Here is a 13206-nt window from a genome sequence, read left to right on the forward strand (position 1 = left end):
GACTGAGTGTAGTCAACAGCACACGTTAAATATGAAACCATACTGGAAGGACGCAGCCTCGAGTTACGGGTGATTAGGAAGTCATCAGTAGAATGTGATTGGGTAATGTAAGAACATTAATGGAATACGCAAATGAAAATAGGGAAGTAAAGCTCATCCCGAGGACACATCATTAGCGGGCGCTCCCCACTGGGAAACTCTTAGATCCAGGTGAGTGGACAACCAAATACATTTGTGTGTGTCTGCGTGGGTGTGTGTATGGAGTGGGAGGGACAATGAAGCATGCAGCTGGGATTGGGAGAGTGGACGTGGAGAGAGGATTAACCGTGCCAAAATGTGCCCTGTACAATACCCCCCCCCCCACCTCCTCCCATGTGTTGATGTTTTAGAATTACACATTCTACATAGTATTACTGCTTGATCATGCAGTGTGATGCAAGTCATAAAGTGTCAATGAGATGCTGATGGGCAAGTGAGGCAGCGGAATGCTAGCTGCCTTGCTCAGAGTGTGAGACAGAAAGGGGACAAACCTTGCCGACAGGCGGGCTCTTCTACGGGCCATCCCGATGGCAGGTGGGGTTGGGGAGAGTGGAGGAGAGAACGGGCACTGTTAGTAATACGTACCGTTAAATGTTTTGAGTGAGCGTCTGGGGACGGAAGGGAAGCGTGTGATAGAGTATATTTGAAGGGTGTCTCGCAAACTTCAGAAAATGACTAATTCAAATTCAACAAAGGTTGAAAATGAGCTGACAGTAAAAGGTTTTAGTCTGAAGAGAAAGCCTTATCAAAAAAATCACAATTAGTATGCTAATTGGTGACTTGCACTGATTAGAGGCAGCAGAAGTGGAGGGCGAACATCCAGCCCAGTATGTGGTCGCTGTGTGCGTGTTTGGAGCAGACACGGCTTCGTGTTAAGCACGTGTATTGAGAGAGCTGGTGCAAATATTAAGAGTGTCTAACACATGTTGGAGAGGTCGGGCCTCATGCTGCGGAATTCAGGGTGAGGTGATTAGTGGGACATTAGCGTGCAGGCAAGGACTCGGGCGCCTGTGTGTAAGTGTGCGGTGTGTGTGAAAAGGCAGTTGAAACTTTCAGTGGAGCACAAAACTCAACATAAAAAAAAAAAAGAAAAATCATCAATCTGCAGCGGAATGGCACAAAGTGATAATTACTGTTTTTTTGCAATGATGATAAACTACAATGGGCAAGCTAAAGCAACAGTGGCTAAATCCTACAGTTTAAAAATATATATTAAAATTGGCATTGAGAAATATTTGAAAATAACTACCAAAAGCTTACAACTAATTCTAATCACTCATCATTTATTGACTTGCACGTGGTCACCATAAAAGAACATACAAACACTTAATCAGGGTAACTGTGTTTTAAAGTGACAACAGCTTCTTCAGAAGCAGTAAAGGGCCATGAAAAAAAACACTCAAGAAAAATGTTCCTCTCAATTTCCTGTAGTTAATTGTCAAGTGCATCTCAAACTAGAGGTGAAGACAACCTTTTTACAAAGTGCTGCCTTGAGCCGCAAAAAGCTGCCGTCGAACTCAAACTAGTGCCGCGAGGGCTTTTTCTTGACAAGACACGCTGGACCTCGACTTCCTCTATCGGCCTAAACGTTGTCTCTCGTCCTCTTTATCTGACAGCGTAATTAACAGGGCCGCGGGGGGCATCATGTATTTCCCATTGAGCCGTGTGACACTCACATTATTTGCCTTGATCTTCTCCCCGCAGTCAGTCAGAGCTGTGATAAGCACGAGTATGAGTTACAAATTTGGCTTTTTGTGGAAAGTAAGGTCGCCAGTGAGCAGCCAAAGAACAAAAAAAAAAAAAAAGGTAAATACTGCCAACATCACTTGATCTTGAGGTTCCGCTTTCCTGTCACCAAGTAAAAGCTTCCCAGAATAATCTGCCTCAATTTCATAATTACTCTGCGTCACACAATTAACATGTTAATTAACCTAAAACCACGTGCGGATTGATCAAATAGGAAGAAGGAGAAAAATTCCAAGAAGATAAAGGTGAGAGAAATGGATGTGCCAAATAACCAAAGAAGAGGAACATTGCGTATTACACTCAAGTAGACGGGAATCACGTTGTTGTGATGTATTACCAAAATGTGTCAATGGGTGTGTGGGTGTAGCACAGGGTCTACGCTTCACGTCCTGTCTCCAGCCATTACTGGGCGATGTCAGCATACTACGAACGAACACCCACATCTTATCCCACACACATTTTTTCCTCCCCTCGAGAACCACTCATGAGTCCACCTCGTTAATCTCCATGACGACAGAGATGCTAAGGCAGCAGTTTTAGTTGCAAGAGGAGAGAAAAGTGCCTTGGTAAGTAAGGGTGAGCTCATAAAATAATAACCAAAAAAGTCGACTTCTACCCACTGAGGATGTTTTCGCTTAAATGCTAAAGGTCCTTAGATGATTAGTTTATTAATTATTAGGTTACTCTTTCTGCAGCGGGCGGCTATAGCTTAGCTAAAACTCAACAATGCAGAAGGTCGGAGTCGACATATGCGATGTCGACTTTTAAATACACTTAAAAATAAAAGCAGGTCTCCCAAAATTGAAAGTTGAAACCCAGTATGGGGTGCAGCTCATTTTGTGATTGAGTTGTTGATTGTCAGCATAAAATTCAATTTTATGTTGCTTTTATTTGTTCATGGATGTATTCTATCATTGTCCAATGTTAATTTTATGACAAACCTCCAAATATGAATAACATTTCAATTGTAGGGCTCGAGCAGAAAAGGTTTGGAAAAGAGCGTCCACAGAATTCCAAACACTACAAGAAGCTGCGTCAAGTTTAACATTCATGCTGTCATCCGCGTTTGCGTTTCTGTGTGTGCGTGAGTGTTTTACACAGTGGAAACATTGCAACAATATTACACAAACACAAGAAGGTACATGTTACATTGTCATTAGCTAAGACTGGCATAACACACACACACACACACACACACACACACACACACACACACACACACACACACACACACACACACACACACACACACACACACACACACACACACACACACACACACACACACACACACACACACACACACACACACACACACACACACACACACACACACACACACACACACACACACACACACACAGAACACACTTAATGGAAATAAGACGAAAGGGGAGATGTGCCTCACTCACCGATCATGTGATTCGCAACATGAATCTGGATCTCTCGCTCCGTCTCAAATGTCATTTGGCACTTAATACATTGGTAGGTCTTTTTCTGCGAAGAACACACAAAGAAATTCTCTGTTGAATAGTCAACACAGAAATCTATATTAGTCTATAGGTGGCCGTGATATATTAAAGAATGCTGAATGTGTTTCTCATTTGAACAAATTGTCATTGATCTGGAAAGATGCTCAGGCTACATGCCAGAATCCCTAACACAAATGGAATAAAGGAACCAAGTGTGTACAGGAGAGAAATAAAAATGATACAAAATTGGACAAACAAAGCGAGAAAGAAGCAGCGGGCCTGTTTACTCATTCACGGCACACAGCAATCACTCATGCACAAACATAAATACACTGAGGCCCCAATACCACCGTGTCTTTGCCGTTTGCACCTTGATAGACATGCATGTGCACGTACACACACACACAAACACACCCACAGCCCATTTGGCCCTCTCTGTGCTGTCAAGCTATGCTGAAACAAAGGTGGAGGAAAGCTAGAGGGTCCCTGAAAACTGCCTCCCACACACAAACACACACACACACACACACAGGCAAAAAAAAAACAACAACAACACTCAAACACAGACATGCGGCAGGTCCCAAGGAGCCTGACTGTCAATATCAAGTAGAGCACGCAGCTCCCATCATGCCACAGCACACCCCAGCCGCAGGACCCAGTGGGCAGCACCCCACCACCCTCCCCACCTCACCCTCACTAACGAAAGCAAACTGCAGAAAACAGCAACAGTGCAACAACAGCAACACTTCAGTTTTGGAAGAAGTCCCCTGAACCTTTTTTTAATTGTCCATTTGTTTGTCGCAAGAATCGTAACGTATCTTCCCAAAATGACAGGTGTTAGTGATGACATCTCACCTTAGGTGCAGGCGAAGCTTCCGCCTTCTTCCCCGCTGAACTCGTTTCGGGGCTGACCTCGGGGTGATCGGTCTGGACATGACTTTCTAAATCCTCCACGCTTTCGAACTTCACCCCGCACTCGGGACACCTGAGCCCAGACACGGGTTTCTCTCCCTGCGTGTCCCCGGGGGTGAGAGTCCCTCCTTGGTTGGGGCTCTGGCCATTAGTGCCCCTGATGGAATTGAAGATGGCATTTTCTCAAGTCATTTTTAACCCAGAAATGCATTAAAGGGCTTAATGCAATTTTGATCTCTTTTCAGTCTACAGCAAAATAATGGATGAGAATGTGAATCTGGAAAAATCCCAACCTAGTATAAAAATGCAATTTATTGCAATCTCTTGCTAGAGGAATATCAATGAGCAAAACAATAGATGCGACGCTAACTATGACATAATACCGCACGGGCGTTACCTGCTCATGCAGCTGGCACAAAGTCCATAAGGCAGGCCGTTGACATCCAACTTCACCAGCTCTCCTTTGTTCTTAAACTCCTTTAGGCAGAAGGCGCACTTATACAGCTTGTGATGCTGCAACTGCCCGTTGGGGGAGGAAGAGGCCGAACCGTTCCCTGCTCCGTTCCCAGAGCCCCCTCCGGTTCCTCCCAGACTCGAACCAGCGGAGAGTTTCTGCATGTGGAAAGTGCCGTGGATCTTTAGCTCCAGGGTGGAGGTGACGGTCTGCATGCAGACGACGCAGCGGAAGCCCGTCAGGGAGTTTCGGAGGTCAGGGTGCATCTGGCAGTGCTCTATAAACTCCTCCTCACTGTGCAGGGGCATCTTACAGATTCGACAGGTTCCCGTGTCCAGGCTTTTACTGTGAGTCACCTGTGAAGGGAAATGTGTTAGACATGGGAACGTTGTCATTTTAATAAAGCACAAGGTCATAATAATGATGCTCAAGGAAATAGCGTTAGATGGGAAGACTTTTTTTTTTATAACAGACAGATGTTAGAATGAAATGGTAGATTTTGACAGGGAGCTAAAAATTTGAGCGTGCTTAAGGTGTAAATTTTCCACTCAATCATTGCATATGCATACAGTCACTGGCGGAACAAGAGAGGGGGCCGCAAGGGCAATGTCCCCCCTCGCTCCCCTAAAAATATAACCCGAGTCTGATAATTGACGTTTGGGTATTTTCAGATTTTTCGGTGAGAATTTATTACCGTATTTCCATCTGTCCTCTCTAATAATAATAATAATAAAAATAAAAAATATATATAAAATAATAATAATACATTTTTACCAGCATTTTTTGAAGAATTCTTTGGGTTTGCAAATACAATAACAACAAAACAATTGTTTTGGGCCCCACTGAAGTATCCTAGCCCTGACCCAAGGGAGAAAATCATAGCCAGTGCATACAGTAAGAGGCTCTGATTGCGTAATCATACCTTGTGTTCTGTCAGGGTTAACAGAGAGGGGAATCGTTCACCACATATTGGACACATGTAGTGTTTGGCGGGGCCGCGGTGCGTCTGCGCATGCTCTCGCAGCCCGGTCTCAGAGAAGAACGTTCTGGAACAGATGTTGCACTTGTGGTTCCCCTTGATGAAGTCGGCCTTCTTTTTTCGAGAACCTGGTCATTTGGTAAACATTCACAATCGACATTGTACTGAGAGTGTTTATCAATCCCGCATATGATTCAAGTTGGAAAAACAAAAATAAGCGGTTACCGGCATCATCCTCTCCCGGTCGGATGTTATGATCACGCAGCCGATGGTTCTGAAGAAGCGACTCCATGGTGTAGGCTGCTCCGCAAATGTCGCAGGCGTACATGGGCTCAGAATTGTCCAGCTCCTCCTCACCCCCGCTGGCTTCATGGTTATTGGCCGTGTCTCCTCCCACCCCGGCAACGCTGTTCTTCAACATGTTCTGGAGGTCGGCTTGCTCCGCAGCCGCCACTGTCGTTCTCTCCACAGCGCCTGCGCCTCCACCGCCGGCGCTTGCTCCTCCTCTCTTGACCGACTGAGTCAGTCCATTCGGCGTGCCGTTCTGACTACTGCTGCTCCCCGTGCCACCGCCGTTGCCGGTGATGCTGCCCCCGTCGAACATGCAGTGCTTCTCCCTGAGGTGTCGTTCCAACAGTGCGATGGCGTGGAAGGATTTGCCGCAGAAACGACAGGTGAACTTCTTGCTGTGAGTGGTGATGTGACACTGGAGCTCCACCTCCGTTCCAAACGTCTCTCCACAGAAGATGCACTTCCTGGGCTTGAGACCTTTGAGACACAAACCGGATTGCAGTGTGTCTGTTTTGGGGTGTCCTGTGTTTTTTATCTTCTCATTAATTCATCAAAATTGATATTACTGTTCATTAAATCTTGGATAATCTTCATGTTGACGTGTTGATTTTTTTTCTTTTAATTAAACATGCAACAATTCAGATCAGTATTTATAGCAACTCAGTTTTTCTTGTTTTCCCATTTGGATTTTTATGGTGTATTTGTGAAAGCACTACAGCTGTATAGTATGTACACTGGCAGGTGTACCTGCTCCGAGCCCTGCGGGGAGGCCCGGCCTCTGGCCCACGTGGTTATGCTTAACATGAATCTGAAGTTCTGTCTCCTTCCTGAAGTCCCAAGCGCAGGCTGTGCAGCGAAAAAGCTTCTTTTCATTGCTGTGCTTCACTGCTAAATGAACCTAAACAACAAATAGAAAGCCAGTATGTTACACCGCTACTTATTCAGGCAAAAAAAAATAAAATGTTGCTCACTCACCTGTATCGAAACCTTGGAATCAAAGACCTCCTGGCAGAGTGTACAATGGTACAGCACAAAGGTGTGCATGTCCAGCAGGTGCTTCTGCAGATCATCCACCGAGGAGAACTGCTTGTCACAGCTCTCGCACATGTACTGAGTCGACGTGGTCATGTAGTGCACAGTCAGGTGTTGCAGCAAGGCCTCCTGGGATTCAAAGTTCTCTTTGTTACATTGCGGGCACGACTGGCGCCGCAGTAGCATCTCCAAATGGGACTTCAGGTGTGCCTGGAAGCCTTCAAAGCTGGCAAATCGCATATCACACTGGTTGCATGGGTAGTCCCCGTTGCTCCCGATGGAAGGCGTGGAGTCCCCTCCCACTCTGTGGCGCTTCGGAGAGGAGATCTCCACATCAGAGGAGGAGGGGCTTAGGTCAGCCACTTTTGCCTGTCTCTTGTTGTTAGCTAATGGAATGTTCTTGTGGTTCTCCTTTATGTGCTTGGTGAGCTTGAGGAGAGAACCGAAGATTGGAGAATTGGTGCAATACGGGCAAGAGTAAACCTGTGCATGGAAAATAAGCTTTTAATGTCCTCGGAGAGTAAATGCAGCCAAAATTGCCAGCTCGCATATATTATTCAGGTTGAAATATTTTAGTATCCTCAAAAGGGAGATTAAGATGATAAATCAACAGTTAGAGTGCATTCGGTGGCCTCATGAAAGCATTTTATCGCAACATACTTGAAGTAATTGTTCATTAAAAAAATACTGTGCACAATTTTGACTTTATCCCCCACTTATTTACCTCCATGAATGATTGGGACGCGGACTGTAGCACAGGCGACTCCAATTTGGCCACCGCTCCAGCAGAGGCTGCTCCGCCCGCCACCGCCGAGGTGCAGTGAGTCTGCTGAATGTGTTCAGTCAGCGAAGACTCCGTCAGAAATCCCATGGAGCACTGGTTGCAAAAGAAGGCATGGTTCCCCTCTATGGTGAAGTCACAAAATGTTATTGTTACTTAAATATAAGTAGGGAGTGTATTACTTGGTGTGTACATAATTAAGTAAACATTTCATAAAAAAAAGTAATATAGAATGGCTCTCTTACCTAATGTGGTGGACCCCGCCATAATCCCGCCAGGCAGACAGTGTGACACTCGAATGTGTTCTTGCAACGAGTTAATGTCACCAAACATGTCAGGGCAGTAGTTACAATGAAACGCAGTCACATTGGTAAACTGCAGAATGGGAAAAGCCGCTGCCGCCGGGCTGGCGGTTCCTCCGCTGGAACGGTGGGCTTTGCGCACATGCTCGTTGAGGTTGTAGAGCGTCGGCAGCGTGTCCAGGCAAAGCTGACACGTATGTGTCTGCTGTGGTTTGTCGGCGTGGATGGTTTTTAAATGGATCTCCAACACTGCCAGGCTATTGAAGTCTCTCTTTGAGCAGTAAGGGCAAGAGTAGGTCACTTTAGCCCAGTTTCCTCCTCCACCTTGAACAGTTACAAAAATACAACTCAATTAGCATATCAAAGCAGTACGAGCAGCTCAAGACGTACCTCCACCTGGATGAACTAAGCTTATCCCCATCTCTTCCCCACTGTCGTTGCCTCTTCTGCGGCCTCGTTCACTGCCCTGGCTGGGCTTCAGGGTGGAGTCAGGGGTAGATCCTCTCTCCAGGCTGGCACTGGAATCTGGAGTAGCGGAACTCATTGAAGCAACGCTCCCCAATGCGGGGTCAGGACTGGCAGCACTGTGATTGGAAGAGTCGGGCTGGCGGTGGCTGTCTAGGTGGCAGTAGACATCTTCAACTGAGGGGAATTGTTCCAAACAAACAGGACATCTGCAGATAAAAAAAAAAAGAGAAAAAGAAAACAAATTCACATGAAAATGATTTCGATTGCTTGTAGAAAGTGAAAAGGAATGTTCTCTTGTACTTGTGTTTGCGGTTTGCATGCTGCGCGTCAATATGAGTGAGGAGTGAAGCCTCGTCGAGGAAGATCTCCGGGCAGTGGATGCACTGCAAGTCAGCTCGGTCGGACAGCTGGGGGTGCCTGGTCAGGACGTGTTTCTCGAGCTCATCCGTTTGGCTGAACGTCTCCTCGCAGTAATCGCACATGTACAGGTCCTGCTCCAGGTCGACCTCTCCTCCAGCTCCCTTTTTGCCTCCGTCCTTCTCACTCCTCAGCGCAAGGTGCTCTCTGTTCTTGCGGTGTGCCTGCGAGTGGAAGAAGGCAGACAAAAGTCTTCAAAAGATGATCTTAGCAAATGGTGTTTTGCATGACTGTATTATATCGTATACCTGCATGTGGCTCTGCAATGATGAAGTGGAGGAGAAGCCTCGTTTGCACACACTGCACTTAAATGGTTTGCTGGAGCTAAATGTGCGGATTCACAAATTACACTCAGGTCACATCTGCCAAACTTGTGATCAATTATAAATTTAATAAACAGCAAACATCTAAAACACGTAAGACAGGAGACACTTTTTTTTACCTGTGTGTTTTGAGATGAATCTTTAAATGGTCAGAACGGGAAAAAGCGGCTTCGCACTCTTGGCAACTATACTTTTTATCTCCTGCGTCAGTTGACAGATTGAGAGGGGACAATTAGCACATGCCATAGTAAATAAAAAATAAATAAAAAAAATATTGGGTAAAATATCAACTCTTGTACAAGCTAAAATTCTGAGGGGTTATCTAAGTGCACAAGTCAAAATCACTGTGACGTTTCAAACATCACTTGCCCTAAAAAGTCAACTAGAGTGGCGCAGATGGAACATTATTGATGAGAAAAGAGTAGAGCAGGTCATCTACTTTGGTCATAATTATTTTTTCCAAAATGAATTTCTTATGGAGGACTTTATTGGCGTTTGAAGTGCTCATTCTGCTTTTTAGAAAATTCCACAGAGATTGCAACCACTTGTCACGTTACTAATTTAATCATGTTTTTTTTCCCCCACAATCTGCTTGTAACGTCAATGATTACTTACAAAAATGATACTTTGTTTCTTTGGCTAAGCATAAAAGGCATCATGAGATTCCTGTGTTCACCTGTGTGAAGTTTGACATGGCGGTCTCTGCTCCGCTTGTGTTTAAAGAGACGGCTGCAAAAGGTGCACTTGAAAGGCAGCTTGTCACTGTGAATCTGCTCGTGGCGCTTCAGGTAGCTTAGCCGGCTGAAGATGAGAAAAAACAGGCAATGTAAAGCACTGGATGATAAATACAGAATTGTTTTGTTTTGTTTTACCAGTTGTATTTATTACTCAAATTGAACTGAAATGTAGTAGGTACAGTCAATAAATCATAATACAGTTGATCTAATACAATTATAAAATGGGATTCTAATATATAGATGCCTTAAAAATAGGATAAATAAGTGAAGAAGAAGTAAAAATATTTTTTAATTGTGTTGTTTGTCAAATTTTGATTTCTTGAGAAGGGTTTTAATCATATTATAAATCTCCCTTTCTGCATGAATAGTTACGTATATACAGTGTGCCTTTCACATATCTAAATGAACTACTGTGATAAATTTTTCTAAATTATTGACTGTAAAACAGGATAATAATCATCGTGTCAAAGGCCTTCTTTTGGATTTATGTCCAGCACTGCATCGTTTTAAAGACATCTTAAATTACTGTGAAAGTGTCAGTGGGGAGTCCAATGTGGCAAATTTGTACCTGAAGGACTTGTCGCAAAACTGACACGGGTATGGTAGACCCGCACCTCCTTCCTCCTCGCCACCGGTGGCCATGCCGAGGTCGCAACAGCCATCGGGCATCTGCGAAGGCGACCCCACATCTTTGCTGGAAGGCGAGGAGGGCACCCAGGACAGCCCCGCTGGGTCATCATCGCCGTCTAAGAAAAACATTAAGGATGGGTTGACAGTGTTGTTGTTTTAACATACTTCAAATTGATGCGCCACTATATAGGAAGAAGTACATAGCCACAAGATTCCCGCCCAAAATCACAATTAGAGCACAGGCAGCATTAGAATGATTAATAAGAAGTTACATCTTTCTTGGAAGGCAAGAGGCAGCCTGTGGGAGTTCTCAAATGAGAGAGAGAGGCTATAAACAAAAAAAAAAGTAAACACATTTATCCTGGTTACACACACGCCTGCAAACACAGAAGGCAAATGAGGGTGGCAGAGATGAAGAGAAAGAAAGAGAAGAAAGACACATACTCCGGCGGCGGCAGTAGCAACATCTAAATAGAAGGCTCCAAGAACTATGTATCCCCGCCGGGGCCCAGAAACAAGGACAGAGTGTATTTTCTCTCCCTTCGTCCTCCCTCTGCAGCCATCCCTCATTCCATCTCTCCCCTCCCAGCCCTCCATTCATCCCCGAGGGCCAGAGATCCGCCTCATCATATTTTCATTAGGGCCTTGGCAGATTGAAACGTCTGAATAGTGATTAGGAGATATGCCTGGCTGAGAAAGACTGCTTTACACACTCCCTATATCTCAACTACATGCTAACATTGCTCTTTTTTGCAACCTCTCCCTTGACTATGTAAGAGGTTAGATCCTGTGCAGTCTAGCACAGTGGCAACAGCAAGGCCACGGCTTTTTAATAGACACTTCAGGAAAAGGTTTAACATGACAAAGAGGAGGCTGAATAAAGCACGCTTGTTCTGTTCGCCTTGGCGTGCAGAGCAAAGCAGCGCAAGTAAGGCGATTAGCATTTGCAAAATGGATACAGCGGACGTTTTCTTTTATCTGATTGCTAAGCAAAGAGAGGAAAATAAGGGAATGAGAGATGAAGTCACACCGATATTACGGCAATGGCGACGCACGAGCCGACATTGGTGGCGACGTCTTTCTCCGGATGGTTTTGCAAATTCAACTGACACGCATCGTTTCGCCTCAACCGATTACAATCATGCTTGCTTACACGTGTGTGTGTGTGTGTGTGTGTTTGTGTGTGTGTGTGCGTGTGTGTGTGTAGTCCACTGTGTATTGCATTATAGAGAGCGCCTGGAAACAGATTCCTGCCTGTGATGAATCGATTGCCGGAAAAAATGTAGGGACAGCGACGTGCAAATAGAACTCTGCAAGGTTTGCGGGTTAAAAAACAAACTAGAAAACCATGAATTATAAATTTAGCTAGTAGAAAAGGGCTGAAGAAGAAAAAGTATTACTGAAATAAAAAGACAATATAGTGAGTGAATGAGACTGAAACATCAAACTGAGGTAAAAAAATATATTGTCATTAAAGTAGGGTGGGATGTAAAAAGGCCAATGGGACCTAACAACATAACATTTTTTTTAACTAAAATTCAACTAATCCAGTGCCATGACCTGAATGTCTTCTTCCACCCTGCAGTGAGAGAACATATAATGTTTTCTAAAGATGAAACCCATGAGCTGCAAATATGTGTACAATAAAAAGAGCCGGGGCACCAAAAATGAACCCTGTAGAACACCATATGGCAGTGGGGCACAGCAGGACTCAAAACCCCAAAAGCTCTGTCTGCCAGGACCTAAACCACTCCTCTAGAGCGCTACAACTGATGGCCAACTGGTGCTGCAAACAAGCCAAAAGACTACTGAGGTCCAACAAAACAAGACACACTTAGTCTCCGGTGTTATTAGCCATTAAAAACTCATAACACGGCTGACTGTGCTATGGAGCATCTTAAAATCTGACTGTAAAACTTCAAAGACAACCAAGAAAGATTTCAACTGAGTGTGCAACACTTTTTACAGAATTGTTGAGGCAGTGTGGAAATGGATCGAAAATTTGATTGGAGACCTTGGTCAAGACCAGGTTTCTTGAGCAGGGTTGGACCACACCATGTTGGGGACCTAACTACACCAGAAAACAGACTGCACAACTAAATCCATGCCATAAACCCAGTGTTAACGATTTATATCCTTAAAGTTGTTCATATGTAAATCCGTCAAACATACAACAAAGGGAAAAAGCAAAATTCAAAGCATGTTTTCTCCGATTGATGATTTTTTTTGTATGCTTTGGTTTCATCTTGGTGAAATTAAATTGGAATGGGAGTCACAGAACACTGTCCCTTAATCTTGGTATGTTGGAGTCTGACGGCATGGCGGAAAACGCAAAGCAGATGGAGCGAATTAACTCATTTTAAAGGCAGTTCAAAGTATGAGTCGGTGAGGTTGGATTCATGTTTGTGAGGTCGCGAGAAGGAAGGAAGACATGATGAACGAGAGGGACTGAACAGAGACGGACTGGGTCAGAGCATGAGGGAGAAATCACTTTTTGAAGGGTGGGGTGGAGGGGTGTCGGGGAAGAATGGGAGGGGAGATTAGCGTCATTAAAGAGCCTTAATCCTCTGACTAGCGTGGCTGGCGCTAAAATGGAGGATCACACGGCTTTTTAACGGCGTCT

At 44.7% G+C, this 13206-nt stretch overlaps 1 protein-coding gene across 2 annotated transcripts in view; it reads right to left on the minus strand.

The window, feature by feature from the left end:
• znf423 (zinc finger protein 423) overlaps positions 1-13206 on the minus strand; it is an 89502-nt gene that overhangs the window by 37547 nt on the left and 38749 nt on the right. The window contains exons 4-19 of one of the 2 annotated variants that reach the window (XM_037255091.1): positions 10522-10699; positions 9893-10017; positions 9336-9417; positions 9142-9217; positions 8777-9057; positions 8399-8682; positions 7952-8332; positions 7650-7831; positions 6869-7408; positions 6641-6791; positions 5828-6370; positions 5546-5730; positions 4567-4979; positions 4113-4326; positions 3198-3282; positions 531-551 (exon numbers count right to left, since the gene is read on the minus strand). In XM_037255091.1, coding sequence (XP_037110986.1) covers positions 531-551; positions 3198-3282; positions 4113-4326; positions 4567-4979; positions 5546-5730; positions 5828-6370; positions 6641-6791; positions 6869-7408; positions 7650-7831; positions 7952-8332; positions 8399-8682; positions 8777-9057; positions 9142-9217; positions 9336-9417; positions 9893-10017; positions 10522-10699 — 3741 coding nt within the window. The remainder of the gene's footprint in view (positions 1-530; positions 552-3197; positions 3283-4112; positions 4327-4566; positions 4980-5545; positions 5731-5827; positions 6371-6640; positions 6792-6868; positions 7409-7649; positions 7832-7951; positions 8333-8398; positions 8683-8776; positions 9058-9141; positions 9218-9335; positions 9418-9892; positions 10018-10521; positions 10700-13206) is intronic. The other variant, XM_037255092.1, reaches the window with a different exon arrangement.

Source organism: Syngnathus acus, chromosome 6, assembly GCF_901709675.1.
Source record: "Syngnathus acus chromosome 6, fSynAcu1.2, whole genome shotgun sequence".
NCBI classification, from domain to species: domain Eukaryota; kingdom Metazoa; phylum Chordata; class Actinopteri; order Syngnathiformes; family Syngnathidae; genus Syngnathus; species Syngnathus acus.